Source organism: Pseudoliparis swirei, chromosome 20, assembly GCF_029220125.1.
Source record: "Pseudoliparis swirei isolate HS2019 ecotype Mariana Trench chromosome 20, NWPU_hadal_v1, whole genome shotgun sequence".
NCBI classification, from domain to species: domain Eukaryota; kingdom Metazoa; phylum Chordata; class Actinopteri; order Perciformes; family Liparidae; genus Pseudoliparis; species Pseudoliparis swirei.
The window spans coordinates 24365447-24386585 of record NC_079407.1 but is presented as its reverse complement, the minus strand read 5'-3'; the positions used below and the strand labels follow the sequence as shown (position 1 = coordinate 24386585).

General features: G+C 41.0%; 1 protein-coding gene across 3 annotated transcripts in view; it reads left to right on the top strand.

The window, feature by feature from the left end:
* Positions 1-807: 807 nt before the first annotated feature.
* The window catches only part of sik2b (salt-inducible kinase 2b), a 50627-nt gene continuing 30295 nt past the window's right edge, over positions 808-21139 (top strand). For all 3 annotated transcript variants that reach the window (XM_056440819.1, XM_056440817.1, XM_056440820.1), the window contains exons 1-3: positions 808-1371; positions 5922-6038; positions 14425-14488. In XM_056440819.1, coding sequence (XP_056296794.1) covers positions 1234-1371; positions 5922-6038; positions 14425-14488 — 319 coding nt within the window. In that variant the 5' untranslated portion in view covers positions 808-1233. The remainder of the gene's footprint in view (positions 1372-5921; positions 6039-14424; positions 14489-21139) is intronic.

Genomic DNA, 21139 nt, shown 5'->3' with positions numbered 1-21139 from the left:
TGTGCGAATGTGCAGAATATTTGGTTTCAAGATTTCGTGGTTTGCATTCCTCATTTAATAATAATATGAGTATATTCAAATGTATTGGTTTTCGTAGAAGTGTTTCGGGGAATTTCTGTGTGACGTTAGATGTGTGAATGAAAAATGCCTGTGATTAAGAGTTTACTGTACTAGGAACAGGATGTGTAGCCTTGCTTCAATTGCCTATGTTTTCCAACAGATGGCGCTGTGGAGCAGCTGACCAACGTGTCTTTGTTGCTGACATATGTCTAGTTTCACATGAGGTTCTGCTATGTCACATTATATAATGTGATATGTGACAATACTATATATTATCATTTGTAAGGACAGTTGCATTTCTTTTCTGGATTATAATCACTGAAAGTAGATATGCTGTCAAATTATTTTTTTATATACTTATTATTATTATTATATATATTTTTTTAAAGAGGCCCTTTTCATTCTTGCAGAATTACTGTGTGCAAGTCAACTGGGCAGTTTCCGTTTTTGATTTAGAATTAATTTAACTAATTTCTCCCGCGTTTTTCTCCTCTCAGCCGACCAAAGAGCCTGTTTAAACACCTGGGTGGAGGCAACTTCAAAGTTATACCTATGCGTGCAATCAAGCAGGACGGGCGAGCAAACAGATTTTCAGAATAGCAATTTTACCGGTTGACGTAAGAGGTGGGTCTGGTTGTCTTGGCAACCAATTGGCACTGAAGTGTGTAAGCGGCCTCGTGGCCCCGCCCCCTGTACAAATACCCCGATGGCTTTGACGTCAATACACGTCAACCGGGAGAACGCGATGCCTCTTTGCGAGTCAACTCGTGTGCTCTGTGGCCGACACAGGTACCTCGCAGCTGAAATAGTATAGCTGTATTGTAGCGGAGGACGCGGTGTGACTAACCCCCCCACCCCGGGTTCAGCTAATGGCTTGCTTCGTATCGCCGCACTGACGGGGGGGGAGAGTGTGTCGTCACATTGGCGTTCAAGCCGGCGACACAGAAATCAACTTTGTCTATTTTTTAATTATTTTTTTAATGGACACGTTTCGAGCGGCGGCGGCGGCGGTGGAGGCGGCGGCGGCGGCGGGCGGTTTGTTTCCCTTTCGTCTTTATCTGTAGCTAGCCCCGCGTGAGCCCCCACACACTACCCGCCCCCCCCTCCGGTGTGTCCCCTGCTCGTCTGGCTCACCCGCTCCGCTCTTCCACAACCAGTCCCATTAAGAACAGCATGGTCATGGCTGACAGTGGGCAGAAACCGCTGATCCGGGGTCCGGTCAGAGTGGGCTTCTACGACATCGAGCGCACTTTGGGAAAGGGCAATTTCGCCGTGGTGAAGCTGGCTCGACACCGAATAACCAAAACCGAGGTGAGTGTGTGTGTGCGTGCGTGCGCGCGCGCGCGCGTGTGTGGCGGTGAACTGGTTAGCCTCCGAATGCTAACTTAAGCTACTGTTCGGCTAAGTTACATAACTTTATTGCACTAGTTGACACTCCAAATAGTCACAGCGGACGCCGAAAATGCTGCCCACCTCGATGCACGACTAGACACTTGCATCCGGGGACTGTTGGCGTTAACTACCGGCGACACTCGGCCGCTCCGGTGCGAGCAACAGCTGGTGTGTTTGAATACCTGCAGGTAGACTGGAGCAACGTCTCGCTGCACGTTCACCCCCCTCTCAACCAAACACCAGTGCCAGTAAAGAGGTCTGGCCACCAAGTGCTGCTGGGAAACACACAATCCGTAAATACCTGCATGTACACCTGCACTCTTTTTGGGGGGGTAATGACCCCCAGACAGTGCGTCGCTGTATCTGGGGCAAGCATGCAGCATGCATGGGTCGGTGGTCCCCATTATGTAATCCAAATAATGATTTGATTTAGTGGTTTCTTGTGCACGAGCTTTTGTGAGGAGCAGGACGTGCCAGCCAGAGAGATCTGTAATTGGGAGGGAAAAAGAAAAGTGTTCTGCAGGCATGCATGCAGACATCAATGCACTGACACTGCTCTGGGGGGGGGGTCTTAGTTTTTGAGAAGGTTTGATATTGCACACACTGCACGCTCTCAGGCGATGCAGCATGATGAGCGCAGAAGGAACAGGGCGAGGATTTGTCTGACTGTTGTATGTGAGCTCTCGACAGAGTGGCCTTTCTTCACCAGTGTCACTGTGTGCCATGCCTTTTAAAAAATATTATTGACGGAGACAAAGGGCGCAAATGAAGAGTGTCCACTCTCTCTCTCTCTCTCTCTCTGTCTGTGTGTGTGTGAAGAAGACCGAGGGAGTGAAAGAAAGCACAGTTGCACACTTTGATCTTTGACCTCGCCGATCCTCAAACCGTTTGTTGTTGAACGTGAGCAATCATGCTCTACAGGAAGAACAAAGATGTACATCATCCAGATGAGGCCCCTGGTTTAATCAATATTTAATGAATAACGAGGTAGGAAAATGCCTCTTCAGACCTGCCTATTGGGGCCCGTGGCCCAGTCTTCGTCTAGCCAGGTCATCTGCAACCGTGTGACCCGAAGAGCTACGTGAACGCAGGTTTTCTTTTCAGCCCAACACGACATCAGGTGAGTTCACTGAGTGGTTCCGCCTCTCCCTCAGCTGGTGTAGTGTTTGGGTTGGATGAGAACACGCATGTTGATGCTGGTGTTCTGACCACTGGGTTTTTGGGTAGAGGTCACTCGGTGCCGGTCGCTTCTGAGAACAAACGGATTTGGACCGACACTGAAGCTGTATGTTTAGAGAGAGCGAGAGAGAGAGAGAGAGAGAGAGAGATCCAAAAAACAACATCTTATTATTTGAGCTAAATTCTCCTGTAACATACAGGACTGTCTCAGAAAATTAGAATATTGTGATAAAGTTCTTTATTTTCTGTAATGCAATTAAAAAAACAAAAATGTCATGCATTCTGGATTCATTACAAATCAACTTAAATATTGCAAGCCTTTTATTCTTTTAATATTGCTGATTATGGTTTACAGCTTAAGAAAACTCTAAAATCCTATCTCATAAAATTTTAATATTTCCTCAGACCAAGTAAAAAAAAAGATTTATAACAGCTGAGTGTTTGTCAAGGCTCAGGAAACCCTTGCAGGTGTTTCGAGTTAATTAGACAATTCAAGTGATTTGTTTAATACCCTACTAGTATACTTTTTCATGATATTCTAATATTTAGAGATAGGATATTTGAGTTTTCTTAAGCTGTAAGCCATAATCAGCAATAAATCAGAATAAAAGGCTTGCAATATTTCAGTTGATTTGTAATGAATCCAGAATGCATGACATTTTTGTTTTTTTAATTGCATTACAGAAAATAAAGAACTTCATCACAATATTCTAATTTTCTGAGACAGTCCTGTATTGTCCTCAAATGACCTTGAGCCAGCAGAGTACACAAGAGGTCGTGTGCGTGCCTGTAAGTATTGTGGACAATGTAATCAGTCGGTTGGCTCGGACCTTTTCGTGCTAAGTACCCTGTAATCCAGTCGGCGAGCAGTTTAAAATGTTATGCCCAAGAGGTCTCGATTTATAGCTGTTCAAAGATTAACATTTCCTCACAGGATATATGGCGGAATCTTGCATACCTGTTTGTCTGTATTTAGCGAGATGATATTGGAGTGTTTTAATGTATTGAAATGCCCATTACTGCGCTTCTGAAAGCGATAACTATAAATATGCTAAATAGGATTAATCTAGGTCCCAGTGGGGTTGGGGACACTTTATTTCACTGAGAAATGGCAGCATTTCAAATTGGTTTCGGATGTATTCTCGATTCACTTCCATCAACGTCGAGCATTCATGAGCAAAATCGAGCACTTTGTTTTCACCTCGGTCCGAAGTGTACCCGAAGTAGACGTTTTTGTCTTCATGGTATTTGATTAGTTCACTGTCAGATATGAGGCCGGGTGGTTCCTGACTTGTTTGATATCGCGCCTGCTGAACCTCCCTGTTTTTGTGTTTACTTTATATTCTTTTATCTGGTTGATGAATATGTTTTTTTTCAAAGTTAAAACCAAATATAAGGCCGTCTTCAGACTATATGCGCACGGCAGGAATACCAACTGCGAAAATACAGCAGGGTTCGTACGGTCATGGAAAACCTGGAAAAGTCATGGAATTTTCAAAATTGTCATTTCCAGGCCTGGAAAAGTCCTGGAAAAAACTTAAATCATCAAAGTTTTGGAAAAGTCATGGAAATGTGTTATAATCACGTGTTCATTTACGCCGAGTTTGAAATAATTAATATGTTTTTTAAAGAAAGACGCTCAAAATATAAGCCGGTGTACAATTTTTGTACATTTTTCATGTTTATACTGAGATTTCAGTTTGGTCATGGAAATTTGGTTAAAAGTCCTCGAAAAGTCCTGGAAATCCATCGGTCGAAATGTGTAAGAACCCTGAGGACTGTCGAGCGGAACACATTTGATGCGGCTCGACTGCGCGCTGCAACACGGTGGAACGTTAGCTGATGTCGACGCACAAATATAGGCCACCGCACACTGCAACACGAGGAGGGCACTTCTGATGTTTTTGTGACGTCGCGACGGATCCTGTTTTATTATCCGACGGTAGGGGCTTATTTTCATTATTGAACTTTGCAACTTTGCAAAAGCCCGGTGTATCACAGAAAATGGAGTGAACTATAAAATATTAACTTTTTAAAAAGATGGAACCGGATACTTTTCCTGCCAATTTTACTTTAAAAAAAATAAATCGCGAAAAAATGATTGTGGATTCTTTTGAAAGATCAACTAATCTATTAATAATAATAACTTTATTTATATAGCACCTTTTAAAAACAATGTTTACAAAGTGCTCCACAGAGTCAAACCAATATTACATTTAAAAGTATATATTAAAAATAAAATGGAAAAAAATAAATAAAAACCAAATAAATTAAAAACAGACAACTGAATTAGGGGAACCAAAGTTCTGCATAAAAAGACTATATCACTTAAAAGTTAAGTGAGTGAATATTCCAGCACCTAAAACAACGAAGGCCCTTGCAGATGTTTTCAGTACCGTCCGGTTTTCGGTCCGAACGCTCCCGCTAAGAGCTTTCCAACGGTGGCGTGATGGCCGAGAGGCGAGCCGGGGTCTCCTGTTGTTTACTCCTCCGGCTTGGCTCACAGACGCTCGGAAACACTTTCAGATCACACTGACGAAATGTTGTTTATGAGAGAGAGCGAAGGAAAGATGTTAATATTGCCTCGTAACCCCACCGGACATCATTAATCAAAGCCAAGAGTGTTGACGTTTTTTGAGTGTGTGATTTACACGCGTACATGTCACTGTGGGTGTTTGTGTATCTGCTGCGACGAGGCCCGCGTCTGCCTCTGCTGTAGCTTTTTTTTTTTTTTTTTACACGTGATATTTCATCTTGGCTCAAATTTCAAGAGTGTTTATGACGAAGGTCTTCAAGAGTTGTATTTAGGTAACTTGCGGTTCTCTGAAAAGAACGGACCGTCTCCCTTTGCTTCTTGGAGAATATACAATTGAGTGTGGGGTGTGTGTTTTTTTTCTTTCTCCAGTCAGATGAGACCTAACAATGCAGGATTCGTACGGTCATGGAAAACCTGGAAAAGTCATGGAATTTTAAAATGGTCATTTCCAGGCCTGGAAAAGTCCTGGAAAAAACTTAAATCATAAAAGTCATGGAAATTTGTTATAATCACATGTTCATTTACACCGAGTTTGAAATAATTAATATGTTTTTTTTAAAGAAAGATGCTCAAAATATAAGCCGGCGTACGCTCTCGATACACAAAATGTTCTAAATTGTTCATGTTTTTACCGAGATTTCAGTTTGGTCATGGAAATTTGGTTTAAAGTCCTGGAAATCCATCGGTCAAAATGTGTAAGAACCCTGCAATGATTCCATTGTAACTGACTGATTGGAGTTGTGTTGTTCTCCAGGTGGCCATTAAGATCATCGACAAGACCCAACTGGATGCCGTCAATCTGGAGAAGATCTACAGAGAAGTTCAGATCATGAAGATGCTGGATCACCCCCACATCATCAAGCTGTACCAGGTGAGTCCCCGGCTCCAGTACCTGTGGACAAAACTAATCTTTCTTCAGTCTTCGTCAGCTTCCCCTGATTTTAGACTGCAGTAAATCATGCTTTAATCTGGCCTCTTCTGGGTTACGTCACCGTCGCATGTTATTACCTTCGCATTGAAAATGCGGAAGGTTATGTTTTGATCGCCGTGTATTTGTATGCGTGCGTGTTATTCGCATAAGTCAAAAAGTATTAATAGGAATCGCATGAAATTTGGTGGGATGATTGGTTATTATCTGGGGACCATTTGATTAGATTTTGGGATCGATCGGGTCAAAGGTCAAGCTCATGAAAATGTCAAAATCTTCTTTTTACCGTCTTTTTTATCCAATTGGCATGCAACTAATGCTAAAATGTTCATAATTCAATGCCCAATCCTGTGATATGCGAAGGTATGCGCTCTACCGAGTGCCCGTTCTAGTTCCCACTTGTTGTAATGCCGTGCAAAGGTAATGGCTTTAATCAGATGTCGCTCTTGTTCTTTGTCGGTCAATCAAGAGATTTTTCCGGGAGATTTCTTTCCGTCTTTGATGCTTCAAATCAAACTTTTCCATTCGCCCGTCTCGTGACAGCACGTGTCATTTAGCTGACGCTTCTATCCAAAGCGACTCACAATAGGTGCATTCAACCACGAGGACACACTCGGAGCAAAAAGACTCAAGACCAGCGCGGCTCGTCAATGGCTTGTAGTCCATCGCTGTCGATGTGTGAAGGATGCCGCCACACTATATATTTACCTTCGCATTGAAAATGCGGAAGGTTATGTTTTGATCGCTGTGTATTTATTTATTTATTTATTTGTATGCGTGTTATTCGCATAAGTAAAAAAGTATTAAACCGAATCGCATGAAATTTGGTGGGATGATTGGTTATTATCCGGGGACCATTTGATTAGATTTTGGGATCGATCGGGTCCAAGGTCAAGGTCATGAAAAGGTCAACATCTTCTTTTTACCATAGAGTGGTCAATTTCTATCCAATTGGCATGCAACTAATGCCAACATGTTCATAATGCAATGCCCAATCTTGTGATATGCGAAGGTATGCGCTCTACTGAGTGCCCATTCTAGTTAGTTTAGTTAATGTACAACGCACACAAACTTGACACTTATTTTACTAAATAGTAAAACAGAAATGTTTTGCTATTTAGGAAAAGCAATTATTTCTCGTTCAGAAGGCTGAATTCACTCAGAAGTGTTCATCCCGAGGGGCTTACGGGTTTCACAATAATCATTCAGACCAGGCGTTAGTGTTAGGCCAGTTCTACTTGCAGGTTGGGACATTTTAACAAAAAATATGGAATCACTTATGGTCCTGATAAAAGGTTAGCCACCTACCCCCCCGCCAGGCTAACTTAATGTTGCCATAGTGACTATCGGTAGCAGCTGCTGACGGGTGGCTAGCAATTTAGCATATAATTGTAATTTGTTGTTTCTAACAATGGCGTGAAGCGGCGCGAAACGTTTTCTTAGAGAGCGCAGTAGCCTGTTGGATATAGAGTGAGCAGCGAGGACGTGGTCAGTGTTTTAAATTTTAATTTGACAAGATGGTTTGAGGAATGGTATTAATTTGCCTGCAATTAATTCAAAAATAGTCCAATGAAAATGGTTTTAACTGGACATGCTTGTGCAACAGATGATTTTTTTCCCGGTCTGAGTAAAAGCTTCGTCAGTCTTTGTGAATCCAGCTGGTGCTCAATGAAGGCCCCGCAGAGAGCAGCGGTATTAATGTCATATGTAACTACATTGCAGTGGGGGCCCGATGTAACATCTGTTGAGGGGGACCGAGGATTAGCCTCTGTGGCTAATCTGGGAGCAAACCAGTTTCCTGTATTCAATACTCCTCCTTCTGGATCGTCTTTGCCGGTTCTTTAAGCGGTCAAGGTGTTGAGGAGCTCCACCAATCCCGGTCATTTTCTAATGCATTGGCAAACAGCTGCTGCCCAGCTGAACCTGCGACACCCTGGGTAGTTTAAGATACAAGAGCATAGTTAACTAGAAATGAAAAACAAATTGAAGAAAAGAATTGAATAAGGAAGAAATGTCAAAATGAATAAGTGAAAATGTGGAAAAAGGAAATAATATTTTTGAAAAGAATAATGAAATTTGTGAAATGGAAATATAGCTGAAACATCTGAATGAAATGAAATGGGAAAAATATAGAATGTAAAAGATGAAACACTGCTGAAGGAAAAATATCTGAAAAAAAGAAACAAATAAAATATCTAAATATTGAAGCATAACAAAGAACAAAATCATAGGAAAGAAATGAGGGAAAGTGGAGAAATGAGAAACAGAGAGAAGTAAATGGAATAAGAGAAAATAGAGAAACAGGAGAAAAAGAGAGAAAGAAGATGAAGCAGGAAAGGGTGGAGAGAAAAGGTGGGATTAAAATAAGAGAAAAGTACCTGTCAAAAAAGAAAAGAAAGACGAATAAAAAACCAAGGATCAAAAGATGAAAATGGTAGAAAAAAACTAACGCTAAAGATGAGATTGATATTTTTGTGAGCCTAATGAAAAAGAACTTTAAATGGGGTATGTCTCTTGAGAATCTCTCAATATATAGATTCCATACAAAGATATCCAGATATAGACACACAACACAACACTTACACTCTGTGTGTGCACACACTCGTGGGCATGTGTGTGTGTGTGTGTGGGGTGTTCACACCTGATACGATATAAGTCTGGTGAAACACCTGCCACTGATTAGCCTAACGTGAACAAGAAGAGAGTGAGATAGCCCATGATAAACATGAAGTGGAACAAGCCTGTCAGAACATTTGATTAATATCAGTGATTAGGAGATTATCTATTTCTACAGTAGAGACAGTCGATTGATAAGTTTGTTAGACGTCATTAAATCGTTGATATTTAAATGTTCAGAAGAAATCTTGTTTCAATTTTTAAAATGTTCCTGTTTCAAAAAAAAAAAGTGGAGAGGAGACCAGAGGAGGTGACTGACTGAAAGAAAGAAAGACCCTCCCTCCTGGCTTCTCTCTAAAAATCTGGAAACAGTTTGAATTTATGTTACATGTCTACACAAGACACAAGATACTTTATCAAAAAAAAAAAAATATTATCGAGCAATAATGACCGCCGATGTGATATAATACAAATTTTTTTCTCGCTTACAAAGCAACACAGCACAGTGACCACGTCACAGCCTAAGGTCACACACACACCCACAAGGAAAAGTCCAGGGTAAAAAAAAACAAAAAAACTAAAAATAACTATTAAATAACTATAGATAGAGATGAAAAAAATAATTATAAGAAGTTAGAGAAACACTTGTCAACATTTTTTAGGTGGAATTTTATGTATTTGAATGAATGTATGCTTGTGTTTAAAGTTGAAAGTTAGTTGATTGTTAATTGAAGATTTTGATCCGATCCATTTATTTATCCATTCAATAAAGAAATTAATAAAAGTTTGAAAAGAAAAAAAAAATTGAAAAATATAAACAGTAATAGCTATGAACGAATACAGTCTGAAAAAAGGAAATAAGAATTGCTTGAAAATATAGAGATACTGTTGAAACTTTTAAGTTTGAATATTTCCATTTTCTCCATTGATTCAAAATAACATAAAATAATTAAAATATTAAAAAAAAAAAAAAAAAATTTGAAACATTGAAAAAATGAAAAGTCATTCCTCATCTGAAGAAAAAATTTTTTTAATGGTCAAATAGCTGAATATATGATATGAAAAGAAAGAAGAGAAAAAAAAAAAAGAAAGAAATAGAATAATAAAAAGTTTAAATAAAGATTACAAGAACAATAGTTGGACTGCTGAAGCATTCCAACTAACTAGAACGGGCACTCGGTAGAGCGCATACCTTCGCATATCACAAGATTGGGCATTGAATTATGAACATGTTGGCATTAGTTGCATGCCAATTGGATAGAAATTGACCGCACTATGGTAAAAAGAAGATCTTGACCTTTGACCCGATCGATTCCAAAATCTAATCAGATGGTCCCCGGATAATAACCAATCATCCCACCAAATTTCATGCGATTCGGTTTAATACTTTTTGAGTTCTGCGAGTAACACACATACAAATAAATACACGGCGATCAAAACATAACCTTCGGCATTTTCAATGCAAAGGTAATCAAGCTCTTCCTCAGCCAACCAGCAGGGAGAGAACGAGATGGGAGGATTTCGGGGTCCCGTTAGTTTGGAAAGAAAATGAGTTCATCGTCGTGACACAACCGTGTGTCACCGCTCCAGCTTTCTGCTGTTATTGTGGCGTGTGTGTGTATCCTTATTTCCAACATCCAATCAGCTCGGGTCAATTAGTAATTCCCTTTCTGGCTTCATAATTGACCCAAAGGAAAACCTTTTAGCTAATGAAGACGCTCAGCGACATCCCAACGGAGGACCCCGCTGGAGTGATGTGTGAACTCTTTGCTCACTTCCTGCAGTAATTTGCTTTTGCCCCTCTTACCATTGTCTGACTCTCTTGGGTTTTTAAGTTTACTCTTAATCTCTATAAATAAAATATAAATATTTAAAAAACGGTCAAAATCCCCACTTGATAATTGTTTAATAAATACAAAACCACTCTCTCTGGCTATCAATACTTTTCAATACGAAATGAGTGCCCCGTTTTGAATATCAATCATGTTTCCAGGAAATGCTTCAATAAATTGAGGATATTGGAAGGGTTGTGACCCCAATTCGATATCCTCCGCAGCACAACTAATGCCCACATTGGTGAAAACCATTAAAACAATTGCATTTAGATCTATAAATTATGCATTTAGAGTATAGAATTGAAACATGAAACCGTCCAGCCTGTGTGCAGCATGCGTTTCCCCACTGGGACTCCAGCTCCCTAATGACCTTTCAGACGGGATCAGTCCAAAAGGCTTTACTTGTGACTGTAGATCGACCTTCCAAAGACAGCTTGTTTTTCTTGGTATCTGGACTTCCGACTATTCACTTTTATTATTTTACATGACAGAGATTTGGCTTGAGTTATTTCCCTTGTTGCAGTTTGCACTATGGCGGAAATGCTGAATAATGCTGTATTAAAGTGGCGTTATAGCTGTGTTAAAGTGGCGTTATAGCTGTATTGAAGTGCCGTTATCGCTGTATTGAAGTGGCGTTATCGCTGTATTGAAGTGGCATTACAGCTGTATTGAAGTGGCGTTATAGCTGTATTGAAGTGGCGTTATCGCTGTATTGAAGTGGCGTTATCGCTGTATTGAAGTGGCGTTATCGCTGTATTGAAGTGGCGTTATAGCTGTATTGAAGTGGCGTTATAGCTGTGTTTAAGTGGCGTTATAGCTGTATTGAAGTGGCGTTATAGCTGTGTTGAAGTGGCGTTATCGCTGTATTGAAGTGGCGTTATCGCAACGTCTGAAACACATTATTAAGATCCTGTTGAACTCGTACTTCCCCCTTATATATATATATAAGGGTAGAAGGCATCATATTTGCTTGATGCTTGACTTTGCACGTTTTTTTTGGTACCAACTGAGTATTTACATCAATCATGTATTGACAAATCTGTTGAAATGTTCTTGTTGTCACATTTGTTAAGAAAGTTCCAGATTAAAATGGCTTCTTCAAAAATCAAAAAAGTGTTTGGCATCAACCTGTAAAGAAACTGCTCAAAACTGACGCTCACGTCATATTGATGTCTGTTATTGCGTGTTGTCCCTCATTACAAAATGAATAAAGTAAAGAAACTCTGGTATTGACATTAGTAAAACGACACCCAGCACGACTTTAAAGCTGGAGAGCTTGACTTTTACATTAATTAAATGTCCTTGCCAAACAAGTTTACACAATGCTGATTAAGTCCATGTCCGCCAGGGAAAGCCTCTCTGTGTTTTGCATTTTATCGGGAGTTGTGGTGTCTGTGGTGACTTTCCCACGCTTGCCTGTAGGCGAGCTCGCCGCGTCAACTCTGCCCCCCAAAATCGGCTGGCATCCATCGGTCACGAATCACAAGGAAAGTGGTGGGAGGGGGTGGGTGGGAATGTTGTGCGGGTGTGTGTGTGGATATGGATGGTTGTGTATGGGGATATGGATGGTTGTGTATGGGGATATGGATGGTTGTGTGTGGATATGGATGGTTGTGTGTGTGGATATAGGTGCGTGCGTGTGTGCATTTGTTGGTGTGTAGCGATTGGCATTTGTACTCAGTGGGCTGGACTATGGATACTGATGCTACTTTTGGTTGTGTGCCGCTTGTTTTGTTGTGTTTATTTATCTGGACGTCAAGAATTACTCTTGTTGAAAATGCAAAATAAAAAGTTATATAATTTTTTTTTTAAAGGAAAAAGTGGGAGGCCTTTAAAGTGTGTGTGGGGGGGGGGTCTATTAGTTGAGGTGTCAATGTCTGACACACATCCATTTAGATTGAAAGATTAACTGAGGATTTGGTTTTCATCATCAATTTCTCATGTCTAATTGGATGAAGTGGAGACATTTTTGACAGACATGGATGTGAACGTTGGTAATTCTAGTTTGACTTTAATCCTTCTTGAATGCCAGATTTCTTTCTTTTTTAATCCAGTGCATTCACTCCAAAACATCTGCCTCTGCGTTTCCCCGATTACTATTTTAGTTTTGCCCAAACCTTCCCAGATCCGTATATAATACGTCTGAAGGAACAATTTAGGACGGCTAATAGATAAATTTCCGAAGCTGGAGAGCGTGTAGCCGACTGTAAGAACAACAAACGATGGAAAGAAATGGTGAATTGAAAACAGAATCGTCTCGCGGCGGATGTTTTGTCTCGTCAAACTCGGGGGTGGCAACTAATAACATAAATAATGGCTGCATTCCACTGGGGTCTCGTCAGGCCCAGGGCACATGCTGGATTACTGGCACGACTGAATGAAACGGACGTCATTAATAAGATTAGTTACACCTGTGACGGGTACAAATATCCGCTGTGAAAAAGTTTTTTTTTTTTCACAGATTAGATGCTCCATTGGTTCACAATGTCACTTGATTTGGATTAAGTCTGGACATACACTACCGTTCAAAAGTTTGGGGTCATCCAGACAATTTTGTGTCTTCCATGAAAACTCACTTTTATTTATCAAATGAATTGAAAATTGAATAGAACATATAGTCAAGACGTTGACAAGGTTAGAAATAATGATTAATTTTTGAAGTATTAATTTTGTTCTTCAAACTTCAAGCTCAAAGGAAGGCCAGTTGTATAGCTTATATCACCAGCATAACTGTTTTCAGCTGTGCTAACATAATTGCACAAGGGTTTTCTAATCAGACATTAGTCTTCTAAGGCGATGATCAAACACAATGTACCATTAGAACACTGGAGTGATAGTTGATGGAAATGGGCCTCTATACACCTCTGGAGATATTTCATTAGAAACCAGATGTTTCCACCTAGAATAGTCATTTACCACATTAACAATGTATAGTGTGTATTTTTGATTAATGTTATCTTTATTGAAATAACAGTGCTTTTCTTTGAAAAATAAAGACATTTCTAAGTGACTCCAAACTTTTGAACGGTAGTGTAGGTCCTCGGTAGAGTTCAATCGGTCGTATTTTAGCTCCACGATACAGAGAGGACACAATGTGCTTTTATTATGCAACGAAGAGAAAACGGAAAAAAAACCAATCTGGCTGTATTTCCCTAAGATCCATGAATCGGTCAATGGTAACAGATGGAAAGTTGCTCATAAACAATGAGCGTGAGATTTCAGCTGTGAATGTCTGGCTCGCTGCGTCTGATTCATCCCGTCACTCCCTCCAACTGGTTCTCCCCTCCGCATTTATTCTATTCATCTGTGTTTCTGCTTCTAAATCGGTTCTCCTCCTCCTACACAGCGCGGCGGCTTAAGTACCATTCAGATGTGCTCGGCAACACCAACTGTCCACCTCCGTTCTCTTGCACGGATGCCATTTTTAGACCTCGGACCATTCATGCATTTTTGTTTTTTGCTGGTGCCAGACACTGCAGTCGAACCTCGGAGAGAAAACGTGGACAAATTGGGTCATGTTTGGGTCATTTGCATCAGTTGTTAGTTTAATTTGTCCTTTTTCTTCTAATTCTCTCTGGTTGTTGGAGACTGTGCAATGAAAATCATCTGGCGATTAGGGTTTGTACGGTCATGGAAAACCTGGAAAAAAGCCCTGGAATTTTAAAATGTTTTTTTCTAGGCCTGGAAAAGTCGTTGAGAAAAAAATATTTCCAAAAATGTTTAAAAAGTCATGGAAAACTTTTATATTCATATGTTTGAGTAAAAGAATAAACATAAATTTATTTAACTATTTATTGTGTGTCTGTGATTACTATTGAAAAGTGGTCTTCTGTGTGTATTCACTCCACCACTCTTCTTTTCTCCTCTCCCTCTCTCAGGTGATGGAGACGAAGAACATGCTTTACTTGGTCACGGAGTATGCCAAGAACGGGGAAATCTTCGGTGAGTGATCTTTTCCAGATCTGACCTCTGTCTCTCAAACATAGCCACCAAGGTCATACGTATACTTCTTGACAGGTGCACTCCTGTGACAAACAAGGAAGCATCAACGTTGTAATGAGTTTGCATTGTTCTGCCGGCCTCGCTCTCAAAGGTCACATGATTGGAGGAATGACTGAGGCGGTCCTTTGTCTTGTGCTGCTGACGACACCCATTAGGGTCAAATGATAATGAACCTCAAAGAGAAGAAAAGATTGATTTATTACTATCTAATCTGCTGCTGACCGGTTTATTACTTAGATTACGCAACTTTACTGCCGGTCAACAAGCTCATTTTGTTCGGATTTGAAACTTAAAGTATTTAAAAGCAGCTCTCTTAAAAAGAAACCATCTTTTTAAGCCACCATTTCGCAAACGCATTTGACATTCTCTGGAACAGGTATTAGTTTGCTTAACTTGAATTTGCACTGTACAAACAGCATTATAGCTTATGACAATACAGACATGAAACGCCTGATGGGAGGAGTCGAACAAATGAGGCGTAGGAGGTCGACCTTTCCACAGATCATGAGGCATGAATGGAGAAACACGCGTTAACAAAATAAAATACACACAAAGTCCTACAAAGTGAAGGAAAACATTAACTGAGCAGTGCTGCACCAATCTGATTGTAATATATCTAAAAGAAGATTAATTATCTGTTTCTATGCTCCGCAATAACTTGTACATATGTATTTATTAAAAATTATGGCTGCAATTGCAACTGTTTATTTTCATTATTAATTAATAATGTGCCTATTGTCTTGATTAATCAACTAAATAGTTTGGTTTTAAATGCCCATCTCAATTTATTTTGTTCAACTAATACACAAATCCAACAAGTGTAATTTTCTATGACGGCACATCCTCACATTTATTATGACAGAAAGTGACTTTAATATAAACAAATAAATGCGTGAATAAATACAGGAATGAATAAATAATAAATGCTTAAATAAATGTATGAATAAATACAGGAATAAATAAATATAAAAAATCTATTTATGTATTTATTCATTTATTTATATTTATCTGTGTATTTATGCGTCCTTGTATGCAAATGAGCTGGGGCGGTATTTTAACTTTTGGCAAGAATGTGACTTTGCATTTCCCCAAAATGTCAAACTATTCCTTTAAAAAAAAAAAAAAAGCAATCATGATCGGTCAACCTCAATCTTTTCCGTAATCCCTAGACTTTTCCTTGGGTCACCTCATATGATAAAACCATTGTGTCCTGATTCCTCAGACCCTAATGTCCTGATTGCACAGTGTAATGCAGTTATGCAAGACCGTTATACGTCATCAGCTTCGACTAAGCCAGGCGGACGGCAAACGTTAACCGCGGCACTAGATTAGTATCACGGAATTCAATCTCACAAATTTAACAATCATTTTTAAATTTTTTATAAAGTCTTTGAACTCAGACGAAATGGATAAGCTGCCGCGCCAGATCTCCTCCTCCACTGACGCCCTCCAGAGAGTTGCCTCTTCCGACGTGATTAATTTCTCAGGTCCTGGCCGTAGGTCACAAATAGCGGAAGATGGGGAAGTTGTTGTGGATGCGAAGCAGCCCACCGTGTCTCAGCGAGACAACGGCCGAGTCTCCAGTTCTCTCTTTTGTTTGTTTGTTTGTGTGTGTGTCAGACAAAGAAGCTGGATTTGGCACGAGGAGGCGGAGAGCGACTGGTTCATTTCCGCAAAAGTGGTGGGCGGGCGCACTAATGGGCACAGCGGAGGCCTCCTCTGCCGTCTTGTCGACGTGCCTTTGTGTCTATCCGTCGGTCTACCGCGCCGCGGTCTGCCTCAGTATCCACAGTATGGATCTAACCTGGAAATTGGGTCAACCGCTAATACATCGGGTGTTGCAGAGAGGCGAGAGAAGAGTGCGAGAGCCGGGGACATCCATTTGAATTTTTGGAAGGTGGTGGGGAAATGTAGGGCACGCATATTTAAGAAAGCGCTGCCGGAGAGAGGGGAGTGTTGTCGCTGGCGCACACCTCTTGTCTGACTGATGGCAAAGCAGTGAGACGGAGAGACTGTTGACTTCAAAGCAAGACTGATTTTCACATTCTTATTTACTTATTAGGCTGTCGGCTTCTATTTCTCCATAAACTATCCGTCATATTCACTGGGTAAGTTTTCTGCAGATGTGTCTGTGGCTGCTTTGACTTTGATGATCGATAAGCATGAGCAAAATGTCATGAGATAATGTTCATATCCTCATCTTTTTGGGGTGATTTAAGGGCGGAGAGCAATATAGGAAAAATTTACCAGGGAAATTTAATCTACATCAGTGGTTTTCAAACGGTCACACACATTTGCTAAGATTTTGCCACAGGGGCCTCCATCTGAAAAATAAGTTGGGTATTCGATATGATCAAGACTAGAATGCTATAATTGTGAACTCCAGTTGAGGTGATGACATATCTGATCACAATAGTCACTCTTATGACTCGTACTCTTTACCTTCGCATTGAAAATGGAAAGGTAATGTTTTGATCGCTGTGTATTTGTATGCGTGCGTGTTATTCGCATAGGTCAAAAAGTATTAAACCGAATCGCATGAAATTTGGTGGGATGATTGGATATTATCCGGGGACCATTTGATTAGATTTTGGGAGTGATCGGGTCAAAGGTCAAGGAAATGAAAAGGTCAAAATCTTCTTTTTACCATAGCACGGTCAATTTTTATGTTCATAATTCAATGCCCAATCTTGTGATATGCGAAGGTATGCGCTCTACCAAGTGCCCATTCTAGTTCTCTCTGTTTTACTATCCCACCTGCAATAGACGTGAGATTATTACATAACCTGATTGCCCTCATCGAGCAACAAATATGCAGAGTTCTCGAGAGAATCAGAAGTTGAAATGTCAGTGTCTCTCCAACTCCAACTAAATTACAATATGTTTGTAAAAAAACTTGTATAAGCCAAAAGTGGTCCACCAGACGCTTGTGAGATGGAGGCTTTCCCCAATGAAAGGAGGCCCCAGATAAAAAAAAAAAAGAGTGGATGCAAATAAATAAGATGGTTAATTAAGCCGCCTCTGGTTAACTGCCAGTTAAAGCGTAGCATCACCCTTCCATAGTCGGAGGGAAATTGCAAAGCGGGACGCACGCACGGGCTAAGCATCTCATTCACTAATCCGCTTGGCAGATGGCAACGCCAGCAACAGGATCATTTTAAGGGAACGCGGCTTTAAGTCGGGGGCCTCAAAAAGAGAACCTTTGAGTTCCTCCAAGACAACGGGGCCCATTGGAGAACTTAAGGTTCGCACGCAGGCTGCAGTCCTTTTGTATGAAAGTCTCTCCAGCTTCCGCCGGAAACTAAAAACCCATCTTTTCCGACTATCTGGATTAAAACACAGATTAGCACTTAAATAGCTCTTATTATGGTACTTTTGTAGTTTGACTATGTTGAGGAAATGTTACTTTCTGTATTCTTGTTGTTTTGTTTGTACTCTAGGTTGATGCACTTATTGTAAGTCGCGTTGGATAAAAGCGTCTGCCAAATGACATGTCATGTAAACCTCATTGTGAGGGAGTGTTGACCAACTGCGTTGCCAAAGCCCACATGGCGGGCTGAAAGCTCAGAAAAATGTAACCGTAATTGGTGAAACCCTTTTAACATTTGTCCAGCGACTCTTATGTGAAGCGTCACAAACGTAAAATAGTAGTGACTCTGAAACGATCTCCATCTTGTGACGCTGCGAGTCGACGGCCAAGCCGGCCGCTGCCCACTCGCACGTCTCGTCCGACCTCAAAACCCCGTTGATCAACCTCAAACGGGGCGTGTACCTTTGGTGTTTGAGGCTGCAACAGGATTGGTGCCTGCAGCACATGCAACGCAGAAGGTGCTTGCCCGTGATGGTCAAACCATCAAGCGGCATTTGCAAAAACATCCTCAAACCTTACAACCGGCGTTCCCCTGACGCGTCGGTAACCGCGGTAGCTAATGACGGAGTTTGTGAAAACAGTGTTGGAGTTATTCAATATATCGCTTAAAATACTTGGGGGTTGCGAGGAAAGGACGAGGGCCCGTCCTATTAGATTTGACTTTGAATGAGAAGCACTGGGAGTCTTTCAAAAGAATAAAGACGTCATAATCACACCTGCTAATAAAGAAGGGGCTACTTAGATTCCTCCAAGTCTGCAAAGAACATCAGCAAAAACAACTCATGTTGGATCTCCAATTGGAATAAACTACATTTTTATCAGGGTTCGTACGATCATGGAAAACCTGGAAAAGTCATGGAATTTTAAAATGGTCATTTCCAGGCCTGGAAAAGTCATGGAAAAAACGTAAATCATAAAAGTTTTGGAAAAGTCATGGAAATTTGTTATGATCACGTGTTCATTTATGTGGAGTTTAAAATAATTAATGTGTTTTTTAAAGAAAGACGCTCAAAATATAAGCCGGCGTACGCTCTCAATCCGCAAAATGTTCTAAATTGTTCATGTTTATACCGAGATTTCAGTTTGATCATGGACATTTGGTTTAAAGTCATGGAAATCCATTGGTCAAAATGTGTAAGAACCCTGCAATGATTTACCGTGACCGCTACTAGCAGCTACAAACACACACGTTCCACTGGACGTGCTAGCTTCTTTAGTTAAAGTAGGAACACGGTAAAAGTCCACACACTGCGAAAAATACATGTTCATCACGACACCAGATGGTCCCAAATTCGGAGACGACCGCGATGGCTCCGTCCGGGAAAAACCCAGAAGACGGGACAGCTGGAGGCCGAAAGGGATCTTCAAAGAATGCAATCAAATCTGTGTGTGAGGCCAAATAACCCATGAGATTTAGGCAAAACAAACAGCTAATAGTTGTATTTGAGTATCTCTTAAAGGGGACATATCATGAAAATTCCACTTTTTTTAGTGCTTCTATACGTTAATTTGGGTATCTGGCATGACTCAACACAAAAACGCTGGAAAAAAACAACTCAGAAACGATATGCTTGAGTGCGTCAAATGGGATCACCACCAACGTCTACGTAGATTTTGAAGCACGCCCATGTAGGGAGTCTGGCGACATGGCCTTGGACCGCCCCCCCCACCACAACTTTGCAGGTAAAGTTTATTTGAAAGTTGTGTTCATATTACAGACATGAGTCATCAAATAAGTCATAAGTCATCAAATACAACGATTTAATAAGTGAACGGGCACTCGGTAGAGCGCATACCTTCGCATATCACAAGATTGGGCATTGAATTATGAACATGTTGGCATTAGTTGCATGCCAATTGGATAGAAATCGAAAATAAGATTTTGACCTTTTCATGACTTTGACCCGATCGATCCCAAAATCTAATCAAATGGTCCCCGGATAATAACCAATCATCCCACTAAATTTCATGGGATTCGGTTTAATACTTTTTTAGCGATGCGAATAACACGCATACAAATAAATAAATAAATACACGGCGATCAAAACATAACCTTCCGCATTATCAATGCGAAGGTAACAAGGTTTAAACGCTAATTAATGGAGGTAAAAACGTGACCCCCGCCCCTGCTTGGTCACTTACTGTTGCCAGATAACACTTTAGTTTACAGATGGAACTTTACTCATGTAGCATTTATATCTTTATGGCGTTCCCGTTTCTTGCATTTACACAAACACTTTCACAAACAGTAACTTACATAAACACACTGTATTTGCTACATACTCATACATGCACAAACTATTCCCGTACTCGAATCTCTAGCACCACGATGCTCTCAAAACCGCTAACAAGACTGTGACCTTAGCCAATGTACACACAAACAGAAATGTAGAAGTGACATTCGGAAACGTCCTGTTGAGCCCTAACTTCTGGAACTTGTTCGGGAGCCTCTTCTTGTTCAGGGTCTGACTCTGGTTCAGAACGATATGGTTGCACAACGCTATCTTCACCTGCAGTAGCCATATTTCTACAAAGGTAATGGCTAGCTGGGCAGGCAGCAGCTAGGCGAGGGGAGAGGGGGGGAGGGGGGGGAGGAGGGGCTCATTAGCATTTAAAGGAACAGGCACTCAAAACAGATAAATCTGTGGGGCGGTGTTTTTGACGGGGTAAAAAGGGTGCTGTTTGAAATGATTCTTGTGGTATTTTGACCAAAATATGTTCCAAACATTTCATTAAGACCCCAAGGAACCATATCAACTTGTGGAAAAATGGGCATAATATGGGTCCTTTAAATGAATACGTCATCCCATTGACGAGAAACGGGTCACGAGCTGCAGCCGATCCTCGGCAGGATACCGCTTGGATGAAAGCGCAGTGTTCGCCCAATTCAGCCTCATCTACCCCTCGAGGGCGTCTGTACAACCGGTAAATCCCCACCAACGTGAATTTAATACGACTGCAGTATTCAAGTGGTTTGGGTATCAGTTACTGATGTGGAAACAGTGCGTGTGTGTTGCTCCTTGTCCTCTCGAACACACACACACACACACACACACACACATGCATACCCATGCCTGCCCCGTGGTGTTATCTGAAGTCCAGCCAGAGGTCTCGCCAAGGAGCCGGTTTGTTCCCTCCAAAACCAGAGCAGCTGTTGAGAGACTTCGGTCAGCACTCAGAAGTGGAACGCGGTGGACGTCGAGCCGTTTCCTAAGACCCCG